Raw genomic sequence first — 16,950 nt, 5'->3', positions numbered from 1 at the left:
AAAATGTCACTAAAACTAAAAGGGAAATAAAAATTTAGAAAAACTACAGACGTATTAAAAAAAACAACTAACACAACAAAATTACTAAAACAAACTAAAATGGAAAATATAAAAATAAAAACTAATTCAAAATATAAATAAATATTAATAGTACTAAAATAACACTGATTGAGACACTATTAAAATATTTATTAATATTTTCACTTTTTTATATTTTAATTTTAATTAAGGTTTTAGTAATTTTGATGTGTTCTTGTCAATTTTATTAATGTTAATAACAACAATAGCATTCGATCTCTATACAACTATGAATCCAAATACATTCATGTCATTTCTGTGCTGTGAAACTGAAATGAATATCAGTCTGTTCTGTTCATCACACAAAGCATCATATGAGTTCAGAAGACATCTGTGAGTTCCCTTTCGTATCTTGGTGTGTCAGAGAAACTCGTCTGGAAACAGTCATTAATTTTCCACCCATTTACTTCAGCTTTAATTCACAGAACTGGCTGTTCTCGCAGGAGTCCTTCTAGGAAACAGGCTCTTATATATATATTTTAGCGATGGTAGAATGTTTTGAAGGCTCAGATGAAAGCGGTAATGACTCACTCATTTCTCTCCTCCTGCCTGTCCATTTCTTTACAAACTCAGCCTGTTCTGCTTTACCAGCTCATCTGATGCGTAAAATCATTTTATAACTTCACTCAGACACATTACACACAATCTCCAGAATAATGTCCATCATAAAGCCCCTCTGCTGACCTACATACACATTCAGTGATTATTCAGCCATTATATTTGAATAATGCATTACAGCTGACAGTAAAGGACGGAAGAAACTGGGCCGAGTGTTTTACACCGCGCTTTAACCAGGTGTGATGCGACAAGTATAAATTCATAAGTATGAAGTGTAAATGCTGTGCAAAAGCTGATCAGGTCATACTTGATGTCTAATATACAGCTACAGTAGACTATCGTTCAAATGTTTGAGGTCGGAATGATTTTTAAAATGTTTTTGAGTCTCTTCTGCTCACCGAGGCTGCATTTATTTGATCAGAAATACAGTAAAAATTGTGAAATATTATTACAATTTAAAATAGCTGTCTTCTGTTTGAATATATTTTAAAATGTAATTTATTCCTGTGATGTAAAGCTGAATTTTCAGCATCATTACTCCAGTCTTCAGTGTCACATGATCCTTCAGAAATTATTATAATATGATGATTTGATGCTCAAGAAATATTGATTATTCTATCCTCCAACAGAGCCGCATTATAACCACACACACACACACACACACACACACAACAAACAACACACACACACACACACACACACACACACACACACACACACACACACACAGGAGAAAAAGGAGCACCTCCTAAAGGTCTCTGGCACTTAGAGGGCCTTAAGAGAGACTGGCTTATTTTTAACCATGTAAAGTGCAAAAAAAGTTTCCCAAACGAGGGTCTGGCAGCTCCCCCTGGTGATATTTCAGTCCTCCTAACTAGGCCATTGAAAGTAGGATATTGCTGTCCTACAAACCACCCCACATCTCTCTCTCTCTCTTTCTCTAGTCCCATGAGACATGAACCATTTCCAACCACCTGGTCGCCTGTTCTCATCTCAAAGAGACAGAGCGATATCGAGGGCTACCTCTCTCAAACACGCGTCCTGTTCGGAGTTGTTAAGCGATAATGAGAACACACTGTGAGAAGTGAGAGAAAAGGAAAGGGTGATGATGACAATCCCATTCGGATCGATGGAGAGTCGGATCATTTCTTGCAGTTTTTTTGCTTTTGATTCTTTTGATTAAGAATTATTTAATGCTTTTGGGTTCTTATGGTCACCAATGTTGCATTTATTTAATCAAAAATACAGTAACATTGTGAAATATTATTACAATTTAAAAAAACCATGTTCTATGTGAATATATAGTAAAATGTAATTTATTTCTGTGATTAAAGCTGAATTTTCAGCATCATTACTCCAGTCTTCAGTGTCACATGATCCTTCAGAAATCATTCTAATATGATGATTTGCTGCTCAATTATTTTATATATATATATATATATATATATATATATAAAATACTATTTTACTGTCATTTTTGATCAAATTGATCAGTTTAAGCATAAAGACATCTTTCAAAAACATTTTAATTAATTCAAACTTTTGATCGGTAGTGTAAAAGTATTAAAATATTTTTTTTTGCTCATCCTAATTCTTGTTTCTCTTGCACTTTCTGCCCTTTTCATGTTACATATAGTTTCAAAGCATGTTATATTTCTATATTTTCACCTGATCTCGTAATCTCTCTGTCTCGTCCTGATACGCCGCCAGCTGTTTCTTCCACTGCTCCACGTTGGCGTTGGCCTCATGCAGCGCCGCCACTAGTTTAGCGTTACTGTCCTGTAAGCTGAAGAGCTCTGCCTCCAGATTAATCTCACAGATCGACCTGAAAGAGAGAGAAACGCTCAAAAGATTCAGTGTGACTGACCATTTTAACCCTGTCATGTTGAGGTCCCAGTAACCCTAATATGAGCAAGAGTAATGGTGATTCTACATATCAAATGCAACTAAATAGTCTTTATTTTCCTTATAACTTACACACGCTTTCACTTTTTTTCCTCAAAAACCTTCATTTCTTTTCAACTGAAGAAAGAAAGACAAACATCTTGGATGACATGGGGGTGAGTAAAGTATCAGGACATTTGAATTCTGAAGTGAACTAATCCTTTAAGTCTGGTCCTAGACTAAAATGCATGTTTGAGCTGTTTTAACTGAAAGCAACTTGCACTGATGTATCTTAAAACATGTCAGTGCCATAGTTTTGTCTGAAGATGCACATCAGTAATTTTTAAAAAAGCTACTTAAAGGTCTAATCCTGGCTTAATCTAAGCTCTATCTGTGAAACCAGGCCTTATATTAATATGATTTAATCAAACTGCAGTAGATAAATATTATTGAAGTTTTAATGCTCTGTGCATCAAAGCAAACATGCAATGCATAGAAGTATAATTTTATTAACCAATCAGGTAATCCTAACATGTAAAATTTCACTGCATTCATGTATGTTTAATATTCCAAGCATATGTCATTTTTACCAGGTTTGTAGTAAGTACTAATGTAGTAAGTGATATTAAAAGACCAAATTCAACATACACCTTATTGATGATGCAAGCAGATGAACCCATGCAACTCGCGGTTTCTTGTTAAGCATTTTTTCCATCGAAAACCATTATAAAGAAAACGCGTTGCGTTCATATTCTGCTCGCCTGTATATAGTATGCATCATTAAAACTGAATTTAATCTTTTAATATCACTGTTTTAGTACATTAAGGCACTTTTAGAACGTTCCGCTGTTTTTAGTGATTGAAATACCGCCTGCATGTGGATCACAAGTGCCCAAAACTTGCATCTTGTTCATATATTTTTGTTTTTGAGATGGAAAATTGACAGGCTTGTGTTGCAGCACTATGGCCTCCAGTCATGTGACTGAAAACTATGAATAAGTTCTCATTTGTAAACATTAGTTAATGCTTTAGTCAACATAAAACTAACAATAAGCACTATATTTTTAAAGCATTTAATAATCTTTGTTAATAAAAATACAATTGTTCAATGTTCATGCTAGTTCACAGTGCATTAATGTTAACAAATACAAGTTTGGATTTAAAAAATGTATTAGTAAATGCTGAAATTACCTTAAGTATTAAGTATCGTTCATTGTTAGTTCATGTTCCCTAACACAGTTAGAAAAATTAGAAAGTTAGAAGTTAGAAAACTTCACAAACCAACTGAGCAAAACTAAAGTAATGTTTATCTGAACCCAGACCTGAAATGACAAGATCATTAAATGCATCACATTGCATCATTAAATTCACAATTATCACCATGACAGCATAAATAATCAGATTTCCCAGGGGTCAAAGGTCATTTTATGATAATAACCAATGAAAAAAAAGCAGAAACAGTAAAACCGTCCAGGTATATAGCGTTTTTTTTTCAAATTTTGGCTGACATATAATGTCAAAAATGCATATAAAGAACTACAGTTTTCAGATCAGCATCTCTAATGGATAAAACGTTTTGTGCGTGAAATGTGTCGAGGAATCAAAGGTGTAGCTCCTGTGAAGGTGGAGCGCCGCCCCATGCAAATGTTCTTGACTGGTTACTTTTACAGGAGGAAGTATTCAGACGCTCTCCAAGAGCCCTGTGATGAAGCGCCATCAGAGATTTAAAAAACATGTTGATTCATGCATGAGTGTGTGTGTGAGTGTGTGTGTGTGTGTGTTACTCAGACTAATGGCAGATCAGGATAGAGTCTCTCCTGACATAAGGAGAAGAGCATAAACACCAAAATAACAATGCAAACAAAAACTAGATTTTACAGAAAACTTTAGTGGTGCTTGATGCACCATAATTCATTTGCAAAGGAAATGCCGCTTTCATTTTTGGCTGAATATTTTTAAATGTCAGTGCATCACTAGCTTGCCTGTGCAAAATTCAGCTCCATAATGCAAGTGTGCTGTAGGGAGTTGCTATGCAGTTTCTAAGGTGTTCAGAATGGTTGTTAGTGCTGTAACAACTCGCATGGTTAAGAGGCCTGTAATCAGTCAGGAAAACTGAAATTAGAGGCATTTTATGGGCTCTTTCAGGCAGGAAAAGCCCATTTTAGTGTGATAAATGGATGTTACACACATTCTTCTCCAAAATTTTTCCACCAACGTGGATGACAGCCTCTAAGGCGGACATCTAGTCAGAGAATGCATGAACATTAGCCTTACCCCTCTGAGAGCATCTTTTTAATGCGCTCCTTCTCTGAGGACAGAGTAATATCAGCGCTCTGGCTCCTGTAGAGCTTGTCCTCCGGCCCGTTCACACACATCACTGGAGGAGACTGCAGCTCATCAGACAAGTCCTACAACACACACACACACACACGCGCACACACACACACACACACAGAAGAAAACTGTTATCACATTAATCCAGACACACACTGACAGGCTTCAGGGTAAATCCTTTTAACTCAGACAACTGAGTGTTAAACTAAAAACAGCTTATTACATTAATAGTAAAAAGAAAAAAATGACTAAGCAGCTCAGATTGTTGTGTGTCCATATGAATTACTATTGATACTGAACTTAGTCACATTATTCTATAGATGCGAATGTTTTTTGTAACAGAGAATCATTTTTTTTGTAATGTTTTTCATTGTTGCCATATTATGAATGAGATATGTCATAGGTTACTAGATATGTCACAGGATACTAATATTATTATATTAATACATTATATTGTTATAATTATTTGATAACAAGAAATTACAAGGCACAAAATGAAACGAGGCAACATAACTCAGTGATACTACCAGAATTTAGTCAGTAATGTAATAAAATTAGAAATGTATAAATCACTCATTATGTGTGTGTGTGTGTGTGTGTGTGTGTGTGTGTGTGTGTGTATATATATATATATATATATATATATACACACACACACACACACACACACACACACATATATACATGTATATATACACACACACACACACACACACACACACATATATATATAGTAATGCTTCCAAAAGTTTGGAAGCATTACTATTTTTAATGTTTTTGAACTAAGTTTTTGATCATTTATTTGATCAAAAATACAAAAAAACAAAAACAAACAAAAAAAACAGTAATATAGTGAAATATTCTTACAATTTAAAATAACTGTTTTCTACGTGAATATATTGTCAAATGTAATTTATTCCTGTGATTCAAAGCTGAATTTTCAGCATCATTACTCCAGTCTTCAGTGTCACATGATCCTTCAGAAATCATTCTAATAGGCTGATTTGATGCTCAGTTATCAATGTTGGAAACAGCTGTGCTGATTAATATTTGTTGGGGGGGGATCAGGATTTATTGATGAATAAAAAATTAAAAAGAACAGCATTTATTCAAAATAGAAATCTTTTCTAATAATATAAGTCTTTACTACCACTTTTTATCAATTTAACACATCCATGCTGAATAAAAGTATTAATTTCTTTCAAAAAAAAGGGGGAAAAAAATTACTGACCCTAAACTTTTGAATGGTATACTGTTACAAAATATTTCTATTTTAACTGAATGCTTTTCTTTTTTGACTTTTTATTCATCAAACAATCCTGAAAAAAGTATCACAAATTCAGTTTTGCATCACAGAAATAAATTATATTTTAAAGTATATTAAAATAGAAAACCATTATTTTAAATTGTAATAATATTACACAATGTTACTGTTTTTTCTTGTTTTCTAACTTTTGACCGGTACTGTACTATATATAATTATATATATATATATATATCTCAGAATCAACCATTAAAGTCACCATGAAATCAAAATTGTCAATTCTTATTTTTTTATGGAATATTGCAGTACTTATTATAAATGATTTATCTATGCACATCATTATTTTTTATTATATTTTTATTATATATATATATATATATATATATATATATATATATATATATATATATATATATATATATATATATATATATATATAAAATTCATGTGCTTCTTATTCTATCACTTGTATATCTAATGTTCATGTCTATCTATCACTTATAGCGACATCTCTTCTCTTCTCTTCTCTGATGACAGGGGCGGGGCAACCTGTCACTCACACGAGATCCACCAATAGCAAACCACAACCATCCAATCAATCCCCCATGGACAAAATCAAGCCCCGCCCTACATTTGTTCTTGTTCCAGAAGCCATTTTACTTGGATATACGTCACAACAGGGAAGAAGACAATAGCACAACTTCCATTTCATGCTGACTTTATAAAACTCATATGTGTAGACCACTAATCTGAATACTGAAGGAGACATGATGGTCCTGTCACGTCTATACGGGTTACAATCCTGGCATTTTGAGCCTGAGCTGGGTAAATATGACTTATTTAAAGTTCGGCACTAACCTTTTCGAATGAAATGCATTTTTAAGCACAAATGGCACTGTTGATGAATGACCCAAATCCCAGTAGGTGAGTTTGAAATGCATAAAAAGAGATTTTTGGCATTGTTATAAAAAAGTGAGCAAACTCACTATTATGAGCAGAACCGCAGGTATGAAATATAACTAGTTTATGGTGAAGGAGAAAAATCCCTCTTTGTCACGTGTAAAAATGACCTGATTTTTGCTCCTGCAGTGGCAGATGATGCTACAGGGTTCACCATGGGAGTCACTTGATTGCGGAGCTCATGGGACACGTGATGTGTGTGTTATAGTGTGATAAAGCACAGACCCCCTTTTCTACATGAACAGCGGCTGCGTATATCCCTGAACCCCTGAGCACAAATCTGAATCCTGCCGCTGCGCTGATGCTGACGTGTGCGGTGAGCGAATGTCAAACTCACCTGAGAGAACTGACAGCGTCCGGATTGAAAGCGTTGAGAGAAAATGATAAAAGATACAGGCAATTACATCATTTATCATAGGGTAGGGGAGACCGGGGATAGTGGCAGCATTTATCACATTTCACATACTTTTGGTAAAAGAAACATTTAGTGCCATTCAAATTACTCATACTTTATACATATATATAAGCTAATATAGTGCATATATTTAGTGAAATGCTCCCCTCGAGAGTTCATTTCTCTGGTGAACTAACATGCTGTGGACATTTAATGACTTGCCTGAGGTAAATGTAATGCTACGTGAGATATTCTCAAGCTGTTTTATTGATGACTTTCCGCAGTTGAAACACTGGTTGAGAGATTACACGTAATAAACATATCTATGCATAGATTGTCTGTTCTTCTTCTGCGCTTTTTCCTGTTGTGGTGGTTAGCAAACAACGTTGCATTACCGTGCGCGCCCCCTTCTGGATTGGAGCGTGAATTGTCTGTGACTGACTGTATTTGTTGTCTGTATGCACCGAACCGTGACGGTTCGGAACGAATACATGTACCGTTACACCTCTAGTAGCGTGTGAGTTCGGTTATAGAATGCAGTTGTCACACATAAATAAATTAACTGGGTGTGAATGTAACCGTAATAAGGACTCAAATACATGACTGACAACCGTATTCTGTTGCTGTGTGAATGTGGCCATTGAGTCCAAGAGAAACCTAAAATGCCTTTTTGGTAATAGTAAGCCAAACTCATGCTCAAATCAGAACAAACGGGCACTCGTCACGAGGTCGAGAGGTCTGTGTCACTCTGACTGCTTAATGGCACTTAAACAGCCTGTTGACCTGAAAAGATGAGCATCATACGAAAAGACAGACACTGGCAGAGAACAGGACAGCTCCGGATAATTTTATCACTGTCCTAGTTCTCCTCTCACTTCCCAGTGAGATGAATGACCCAGCTCATCCTGCTCTCTCTCTCTCTCGTGAGGTGGGTCTAGGATTACTGTAACCCTTCGTTTACTACAGACACAAAATATCTGTGAGAAGCAAAGCAGAAACTGCATTAAAATGCGTCATGTTTGCCTGTGCAAAACTAAGGTGTTCTGGGCAGTTGCCAGGGTGTTGCTATGCAGCTGCTGAAGTGTTGCACGCAGTTGTTAGGATGTTGCTATGTGGTTGAGTGGTTATGAGTGGTTTCAGTGCATTGCCAGGCTGCTAGAATGTTAGGTGGTTACCAAGGCGTTGCTATGCAGCTACTAAAGTATTGCGAGTGGTTGTTAGGGTGTTGCTCTGTGGTTGCTAAGGAGTGGCTTCAATGCATTGCCAGGCTGCTAGAATGTTAAGTGGTTGCCAGGGTGTTGCTATGCAGCTGCTAAAGTATTGTGAGTGGTTGCTGAGTGGTTTTAAATGCATTGCTATGCTGCTTAAACACTGGGTGGCTGCCAGGGTGTTGCTATGCAGCTGCTAAAGTATTGCAATTAGTTTTTAGGATGTTGCTATGTAGGTTGCTAAACAGTAGCTTCAATGCTTGGCAGGTTACCAGAATGTTGGGTGGTTGCCAGGGTGTTGCTATGCAGCATCTAAAGTGTTGCAAGTAGTTGATAGGATATTGCTATGCTGTTGCTAATGAGTGGTTTCAGTGCATTGCCAGGCTGCTAGAATGTTGAGTGGTTACCAGGGTGTTGCTATGCAGCTGATAAAGTGTTGCAAGTGGTTGTTAGGATGTTGCTTTGTGGTTGCTAAGGAGTGGTTTCAATGCATTGCCAGGCTGCTAGAATGTTGGGTGGTTGCCAGGGCATTGATATTGTTAGGATGTTGCTATGTGGTTGCTAAGGAGTGGCTTCAATGCATTGCCAGGCTGCTATAATGTTAGGTGGTTGCCAGGGCGTTGCCATGCAGCTGCTAAAATGTAGTAAGTAGAATTTTGAATTTAGGATTACTTCAGTGTCTGTGTAATTTAGGATTAAATTACAAGTCTGTGCGCTTTTTTTTAACTGTTTATGAACATTGAATGCAAAAGAGATGATAACACACCTGAGGAGCTGCGATACTGAGAGCCGCAGAGCTCAGCTCCATCTTGTCCTGTGATTTCTCTCTGGCCAGACGTGTAGCTTCTTTCACCTCCTTAAAACGCTCGGCAAACTGCAACAAAACACACACAATGCAGCATTACAGAAGGGGTGATGCAAGTATTTGCAAAAATGTCTTGTGTAAAACTACATTATGTTGTTTTTTTAATCCATCTTCTTAATCTCATCTCAAGTGTTTGCATTCATACACTTGCACAGAGTATGCATCAGGCCTACAAGGGACAATGTATCATCTGTAAACAGGCCATTAAAGCAGACATTATTGTCCTGATGTCCACACCTGGTGCAGCTGCTGCTCCGTGGCAAACCCAAGCCCGTAGACCGTGTTGGCTCTGCTGTCGGCCCACTGACCGAACTTCTGAGATGTCTTCGTGAACGTCATGTTGGGGCTGATCATGCTGTTGATGATCGCCTGCCGAGAGAGAAGAGGTCAAAACAAGTTAAAAATGTTTAAAACATGACAGTCGTGCAATTCTTGCAAGATTGCCAAAAAAGGTTTGTGTTGTAACTATTCGTAAAGCACTGTTTACGTCAAGCAAGCTCCATAGAGGAGGGTACAAAAGGCAACATTTCCCATTTTCATTTAATTGAACTTGACATTAAAATATAACTAAAACTGAAATAAAAACTATATAGACATTTAAAAAAAAAAGCTAATAAAAATTAGAAAAGCACACAACAAAATTACTTAAACTATAAAGGTATCTCAATGATACTAAAATAACTCTTTTAGAAACATTATGACTCAAATTACATATTTTTAACCACAACATCTCACCCCAATACTGTAAACACGATTTATGCTCATTTTTACAAACTGTTTATATTATTTTGTGTGGTAGTCAGCAGTTTGGGACAGTATTTAAACAGTGAGTGTGTATAAACAAATACAGGTACATAAATATTAATGAATAAAAACAGTGTATCATGAGCTATGGCGTTTCATGCAGCTTTAAATAGAAGAGTAGTAATAAATGCTCAAGTCTAGATTGTATTTTAATGTAAAACATGAAATCTAGAGTATTTAGAGAAGTTAAACACTTTACATGTTGACTGTATCATACAGATCTAAAATGTCCCATGATTTTTATTAAAACCAGAAGGAACCAAAAAGCTGTACAAACATGAACATTATCATTGTCTACTTCAACCAACAGATACACACAATGTGAATGATATAATGTGAGACATGTCTATGTCCATTACTGTAGACTTTAATTCACAACACTTGCAGAGTTTATGTTGTTTTTCATGATGAAACAACAATACAACTAGAGGTGCTTCTGTCTTTAAAATCAAATTCTTATGCACACCAAAGCTGCTTTAATTTGATCAAAAATACATGTATAGTTCACAAACAGTCTTTTCAACCACACAGTATCATCATTTCTGTTACAAATATTCAAATTATCACATAAATATTGGGATAAAAGTTTATAGTTCGGAAAAAACACTGATGTCTACGGAAACTATCAAAATAGAGTAAATCATCTTTTGAAAGTAACTTGATTCTTTAAATAAAGATTGTATCTATTACAGTTAAAATGCATTTGTCACTGAATCATTTATTCAAGAGATTCATTCAAAAACGCTGATTCATCCAGTAATGAAACAAGTAGTCTTTATATGGGAGTCACTGAATCATTCACTCAAGAGATTTGGTAGTGGATTCATCCAGTAATGAAACAAGCAAAGTCTTTATGAGTGAGTCATTGAATCATTCATTCAATTTTTTTTTTTTAAATAATTCAAATTAAATATTTTTTCAAATAGACCGCAGCAATATTCTATCTATCTATCTATCTATCTGATAGCCTTAATATTAGCCTACTAAATGTATCTTAACTGAACTGGATCTTTTATCATATTGCTGTTCCATAAAGGAGTTGGTTCACCATGGTAAAGGTGTTTTAGATCCTCTGCTTTGTGTCGTAAGACACAATCTCTCATGGCTTATTGTTTTATTCTCTTTGTTCTCCAATGACCCCTGTTTCTCCCGACAGCAGGAGTCATGTGACTGCAGATTACCACGGTGACCGCCAGAATAATGGCTGAACTCGACTCGTGACAGTGAGGTCATCCTCAATCCAAATGTGGGTCAGTTTAGAGGTGTTGGATGAAGCCGAGACGCTCCAGTAATCCACGTACAACTGAGATTTAGAGGCTTTGGTGAACAAACATCATCATTCATGAGTTTAATATGAATGCTGATATCATTGTAATAGAAAGGTCAAACTGTGTCAGACAGGTGATGTTAAATACAAATGCATGAGATGTGTTCACAACAAAACACAAGACACATTATGCTGGCATGACAAAGTCAACATACTGATCTACTATTTAAGCTTCTTCTTCTTCTGAGACTACATTTTAAGCAGTATCTCCTCCTAGAGCTTTCAAGCTACAACCAACAAACTCTGCTCAGATCTTCAGACTGTTCTGACTTGGTACACTATATCGTTTCTAACTGAACCGACTTATGATTTTCGTTAAATGGATGATCAAAACTACGAAAGTCCCACAGACTTTCATTGAGGGGGTCAAGACTTTTGCTCAACAAAACATTTAACAGTATTCCTTAACTAGTGGGTCACAAGACCATTTTGAGTGGGTCCGCGGAGTGTGCAGTCAAAGACACAACAACATGTTTTTACTGAATCAAGACTTTTATTTTGAAAGACGTCTTCTGTCAGACGCAGTTTAAGTAAAGAGTGCCTGAGAAAAATGCGTTTTCCTGATTCAGTATCTGCGGTCAGAAAATGTCAGGCTATATATGTAATTATTCTAACATTATTTTCATAACTTGTATATCACTTCACTATATATAAAGAGCAAAATAAATTACGAGCATGCAACATCATAGATACGTTGTCATGTTATTATTTAAACTGTCTATCTATGCTTCATGACTATCCTAAGAAAACATGCTAAAATATGCTAGCAATATGCTAATTCATGCTTGCAATGTGCTAATCATGCTAACAAAATGCTAAATCATGCTAGCCACAAGCTAAAACATGCTAACGTGTTAAATCATGTTAACAAAATAATTCATGTTAAAACATGTTAATGTGTTAAATCATGCTAGCAACATGCTAATTCATGTTAGAAACATGTTAATCTTTTTTGTTTTCTGTGTTTTTAGCTATTGTAAAGCACATTGGACAATGTAGGTTGTATTTAATTGTGCTATATAAATAATGCCATTGCCATTAATCATGTTAGAAACATGTTAAAACATGCTAAAAAATGTTAAATCATGTTAGCAACATGCTAATAATAATAAAACATCTTAGCAATGTGTTAAATCATGCTAGCAAAATGCTAATTCATGTTAGCAATGTGCTAAATCATGCTAACAACATGTTAATCATGCTAGCAAAATGCGAATACATGCTAACGTGTTAAATGCATGCTAAAACATGTTAACAATGTGTTAAATCATGTTAAAAATGCTAATTAACGCTAACAACATGTTAATCATGCTAGCAACATGTTAAAACATGCTAATGTTTTAAATCATGTTAACAACATGCTAATCATGCCAACAAACATGCTAAAACATCTTAGCAATGTGTTAAATCATACTAGCAACATGCTAATTCATGCTAGCAACATATTAAAACATGCTACCTAAATCATGTTAGCAACACATTAGCAACATGTCAATCCATGATGTAATGCATTAGAAATGTGTCACTTTGCTCAGAGCTGATTGGTCGAGTTTCAGTTTGAGATCTCTTACCTAGAACATAACCTGCCATGAAGTGTAAGCTAGCCACCTAAACCGGCCTCATGGTATAGGCCCCAAATTTACCTGAACAGCATGTAAAAGCAAAACAAACAGTTATTGGTCACTTTACATGTCAATCAGATGGTCTCTTCCTGTCTAAGTGGGCGGTGCTTGACCAGAACGAGCTGCAAGCTGATTCTGAGACTACTGTGTCTCATCTCACACCACTCAAGGTCGTTTGTGAACGGCTGTCTTTCCTCCTCAGCCCATGACACTTCGATCAGCGTCTCCGAGCGAGCAGGTTAGACAGCTCTGATCCGCTCCATCAACAATTATCGATTATCCTGACAGGATGCAAGTCGTGTAGCGCCGCACTGATGCAGGGAGTTTTTCTTCATTACTGAAATCGTCTCATTCACTCTGATATCAGGTGTTGAGCTATTAACCTTCACTTCTGCATAAATCCTCTCGCGGGGAGTATTTCGTTCCGGCCCTAATCACATCGACTGAATAATCACCATCAGAAAGGTTGTAGCAGACAGAGATGTTTATTGCGTTACACCGTCACCCTCCAGCAGCCGGATGGATTTCCTGGCATGTTGCCTTGGTCCACTGATAACCACGAGACACAGTGAGAACATTTCTGCAAAACCTACGGTACGTTTACAAAGGTGCTGCTAGTATGCAGTATGTGCATCATAAGCATAGTACGCACATCTTTCCACATGCATTGAATACACTCTTGTGAAAAAGAAATGCATGTAATTTTACTGAAACTAAGTAGTGCACTTCAAATCTTAAAAGCATATATTTTTTAAAAAAACATTTTGCACTTAATATAATACTAATGAAATAAAAGGCCACTTAAGTGCACTTAAAAAGAGTTCATAACAAGTGCACTTTTGTAATAATATCAAATTAAAAGTTTTACTGTTGTTTTAAAAAACTTTTGTCACGCTTTAAAGAAGTACACTTATTTTGATGTGTTAACTAACATACTAAAGCACGTGTAAAGTTTATTACTTGTTTATACTTTTAACTGTTATTTGTACAACTGTTATTACACTTAACGTTAACATTTTAAATGTACTAATCGGCAACTTTATTACAATTGTGTAATTAAAAATATATTTAAAGCTGCAGTCCGTAAGATTTGCCTCTTTGTTGCCATCTCTGTTTGAAACCTGCAACTGCAGTTATTTGTGGAATTATCATCTTTACGTGGGTTGTGCATTGGCACGACTCCTCAGATGAATCTAATGTTTGCTGTCAGTCACCACATCGGTGTGGATACACAGCAAAATCCCCAGAGTTAAATCAACTCTGCTCAGAGTACATACGGTCCCTCTCTAAATAATGTTAAAATAACACTGAAGCAGAGTTAAATTTAATGAGATAATTAAGCAATTAATTAAGAAATGATTGCACATTAGTGATGAACACCTGCTGTTAACAAGCAGAATCACTGAAGAAATAAGAAAAAACACAAGAACTACAAGTGATTTAAGTCACAGTCTTATTAATTGCTTAATTATCTCATTAACTTTAACTCTGCTTCAGTGTTACTTTAAAACTATTTAGAGAGGGACCATATGTATTCTGAGCAGAGTTGATTTAACTCCCACCAGTACCGCTCCTATTATAAAATATTATTACAAGATTACCGTTGTGAATCGGGCTATAGTAAGGAGATAGTTTTCAATACTGGCTGGTTATGTACTTGCTCAAAAATTGATTTTGGATCATTTTTAACCAAAAAAAGTTACGGACTGCAGCTTTAAATACATGACATACAAGTTTCAATAGAAATGACAATTAAATATTTTTTATTTTACCATAAATGCTTGGCAGTTACATTCAGCAGTACACTTTAACCATATTTCAAAGACAATAGAAGTAATTATGAAGTTACATATAAATACTTAGTGTTAGTTCACCCAAAAATGAAATAGTCATTAGTTACTCACCATCACATCGTTCCACACCCATAAGACCTTCGTTCATCTTCAAAACACAAATTAAGATATTTTGATGAAATCCGAGAGGTATATGACTCGTCCATAGACAGCAATATAATCAACACTTTCAAGGTACAGAAAGGTAGTAAAGACATTGTTAAAACAGTCATGTGACTGCAGTGGTTCAACCTTAATTTTATGAAGAATATACGAGAATACTTTTTGTGCTCAAAAACAAAACAAAAATAACTTTATTCAACAATATCTTCTCTTCCCTGTCATTATCTTTACGCAGGTGACGCAGTAAGCACAGTGAAGGCTTCCGTGTTTACATCCGAATGCTGGCTCAGTATTGGCCAAAGCTGATCACGTGATCAGCACAACGCATGCGTGTGATGCTGACGCAGGAGCCGGCCAATAACGAGTCGGCGTTCTGACGTAGAACCTGGAAGCGCTGGACGTAAACAATGTACGAGAATGACACAGAAGAGAAGATATTGTTGAATAAAGTCGTTATTTTTGTTTTGTTTTTGCACACAAAAAGTATTTTCGTCTCTTCATAACATTAAGGTTGAACCACTGCAGTCACATGACTGTTTTAACGATGTCTTTAGTACCTTTCTGGACCTTGAAAGTGTTGATTATATTGCTGTCTATGGACGAGTCATAAACCTCTCAGATTTCATCAAAAATATCTTAATTTGTGTTCTGAAGATGAACGAAGGTCTTACGGGTGTGGAACGACATGAGGGTGAGTAATTAAAGACAGAATTTTCATTTTTGGGTGAACTAATCTTTCAGTGGGTAAAAAAAGCACTCTTAAATTCAACTAACTGGATTCAATATAGATTTAAACTATAATACATTTTCATTTAATAACTTGCAATTAAGTTAAGTACACCGAAAACACTGCATTCAATTTGCACTTAAGTATATTACTTTTGTAATGAATACTCTTTTTAAAAGTATGCTAAAGTGTACTTTTTTTTTTTTTCACATTGTGCCATGATGACACATTTTTCAAAATGTGCAATATAATAAATCCAGAGAATATCAATGCAATACCGTTTCTCTCTATGCAATACTCTCAATTTGAGCTTGCATTTTCAGTGTGATGAATAAAAATTAGTGACATCAACCACAATCTTCTTCTTGACTCATTAACTAATTACACTGTCAAAAGGTCTAAATGTCAAAAGAGGTTTAAAAGACAAATTAATATTTTATTGATTTAACCGCACTGACACTATCGGACGAGAACAACATTTAAATCGACTTGCACAGAGTAATGACACTATTGTCTTCTGTAGAGCTGCTTATCAACACTGAACTAAACTGAGCTCAATTGAGCACTAGTAATGCCAAGGTCACGGGTTCGATTCCCAGGGAATGCATGACCTGATCAAATGTGTGCCTTGAATGCAATGCATAAATGTAAAAATGCATGCTGTCTACTATATTTCTGAAAATAGTATGTGAATATAGTATGACGTCACATGTTGCACATTACATTCAGTGAGTGCAGTTATCATCTTGGAACATTTTGCAGTTTAAGCCAATTTTGTGTAAAAACTGTTAGAAATCACAGTTATTACTTCCAGTTTATCTGTCACAGTGTAAAAGGAAGATCAAGTATCTCACACTGTGTGCTCCGCTTTTTGGCAACTGTTATAGGCCATCCAGGTATGGGAAATGTGCTATTGCAACAATCCCACTAATCTGCAGATGTGCTTGATTTCCAAGAGGAATTCTTGTCA

At 35.7% G+C, this 16,950-nt stretch overlaps 1 protein-coding gene across 2 annotated transcripts in view; it reads right to left on the bottom strand.

Annotated features, from left to right (window-relative positions):
- Positions 1-16,950, bottom strand: part of LOC127499818 (homer protein homolog 3) — a 35,679-nt gene that overhangs the window by 5,808 nt on the left and 12,921 nt on the right. For both annotated transcript variants that reach the window (XM_051870438.1, XM_051870430.1), the window contains exons 4-7: positions 9,783-9,914; positions 9,447-9,554; positions 4,795-4,928; positions 2,305-2,461 (exon numbers count right to left, since the gene is read on the bottom strand). In XM_051870438.1, coding sequence (XP_051726398.1) covers positions 2,305-2,461; positions 4,795-4,928; positions 9,447-9,554; positions 9,783-9,914 — 531 coding nt within the window. The remainder of the gene's footprint in view (positions 1-2,304; positions 2,462-4,794; positions 4,929-9,446; positions 9,555-9,782; positions 9,915-16,950) is intronic.

The sequence above is a fragment of the Ctenopharyngodon idella genome, chromosome 2 (assembly GCF_019924925.1).
Source record: "Ctenopharyngodon idella isolate HZGC_01 chromosome 2, HZGC01, whole genome shotgun sequence".
In the NCBI taxonomy this organism is placed as follows: Eukaryota; Metazoa; Chordata; class Actinopteri; order Cypriniformes; family Xenocyprididae; genus Ctenopharyngodon; species Ctenopharyngodon idella.
Note: the sequence above shows the minus strand (reverse complement) of the source record. Positions and strands in the feature narration are given on the sequence as shown.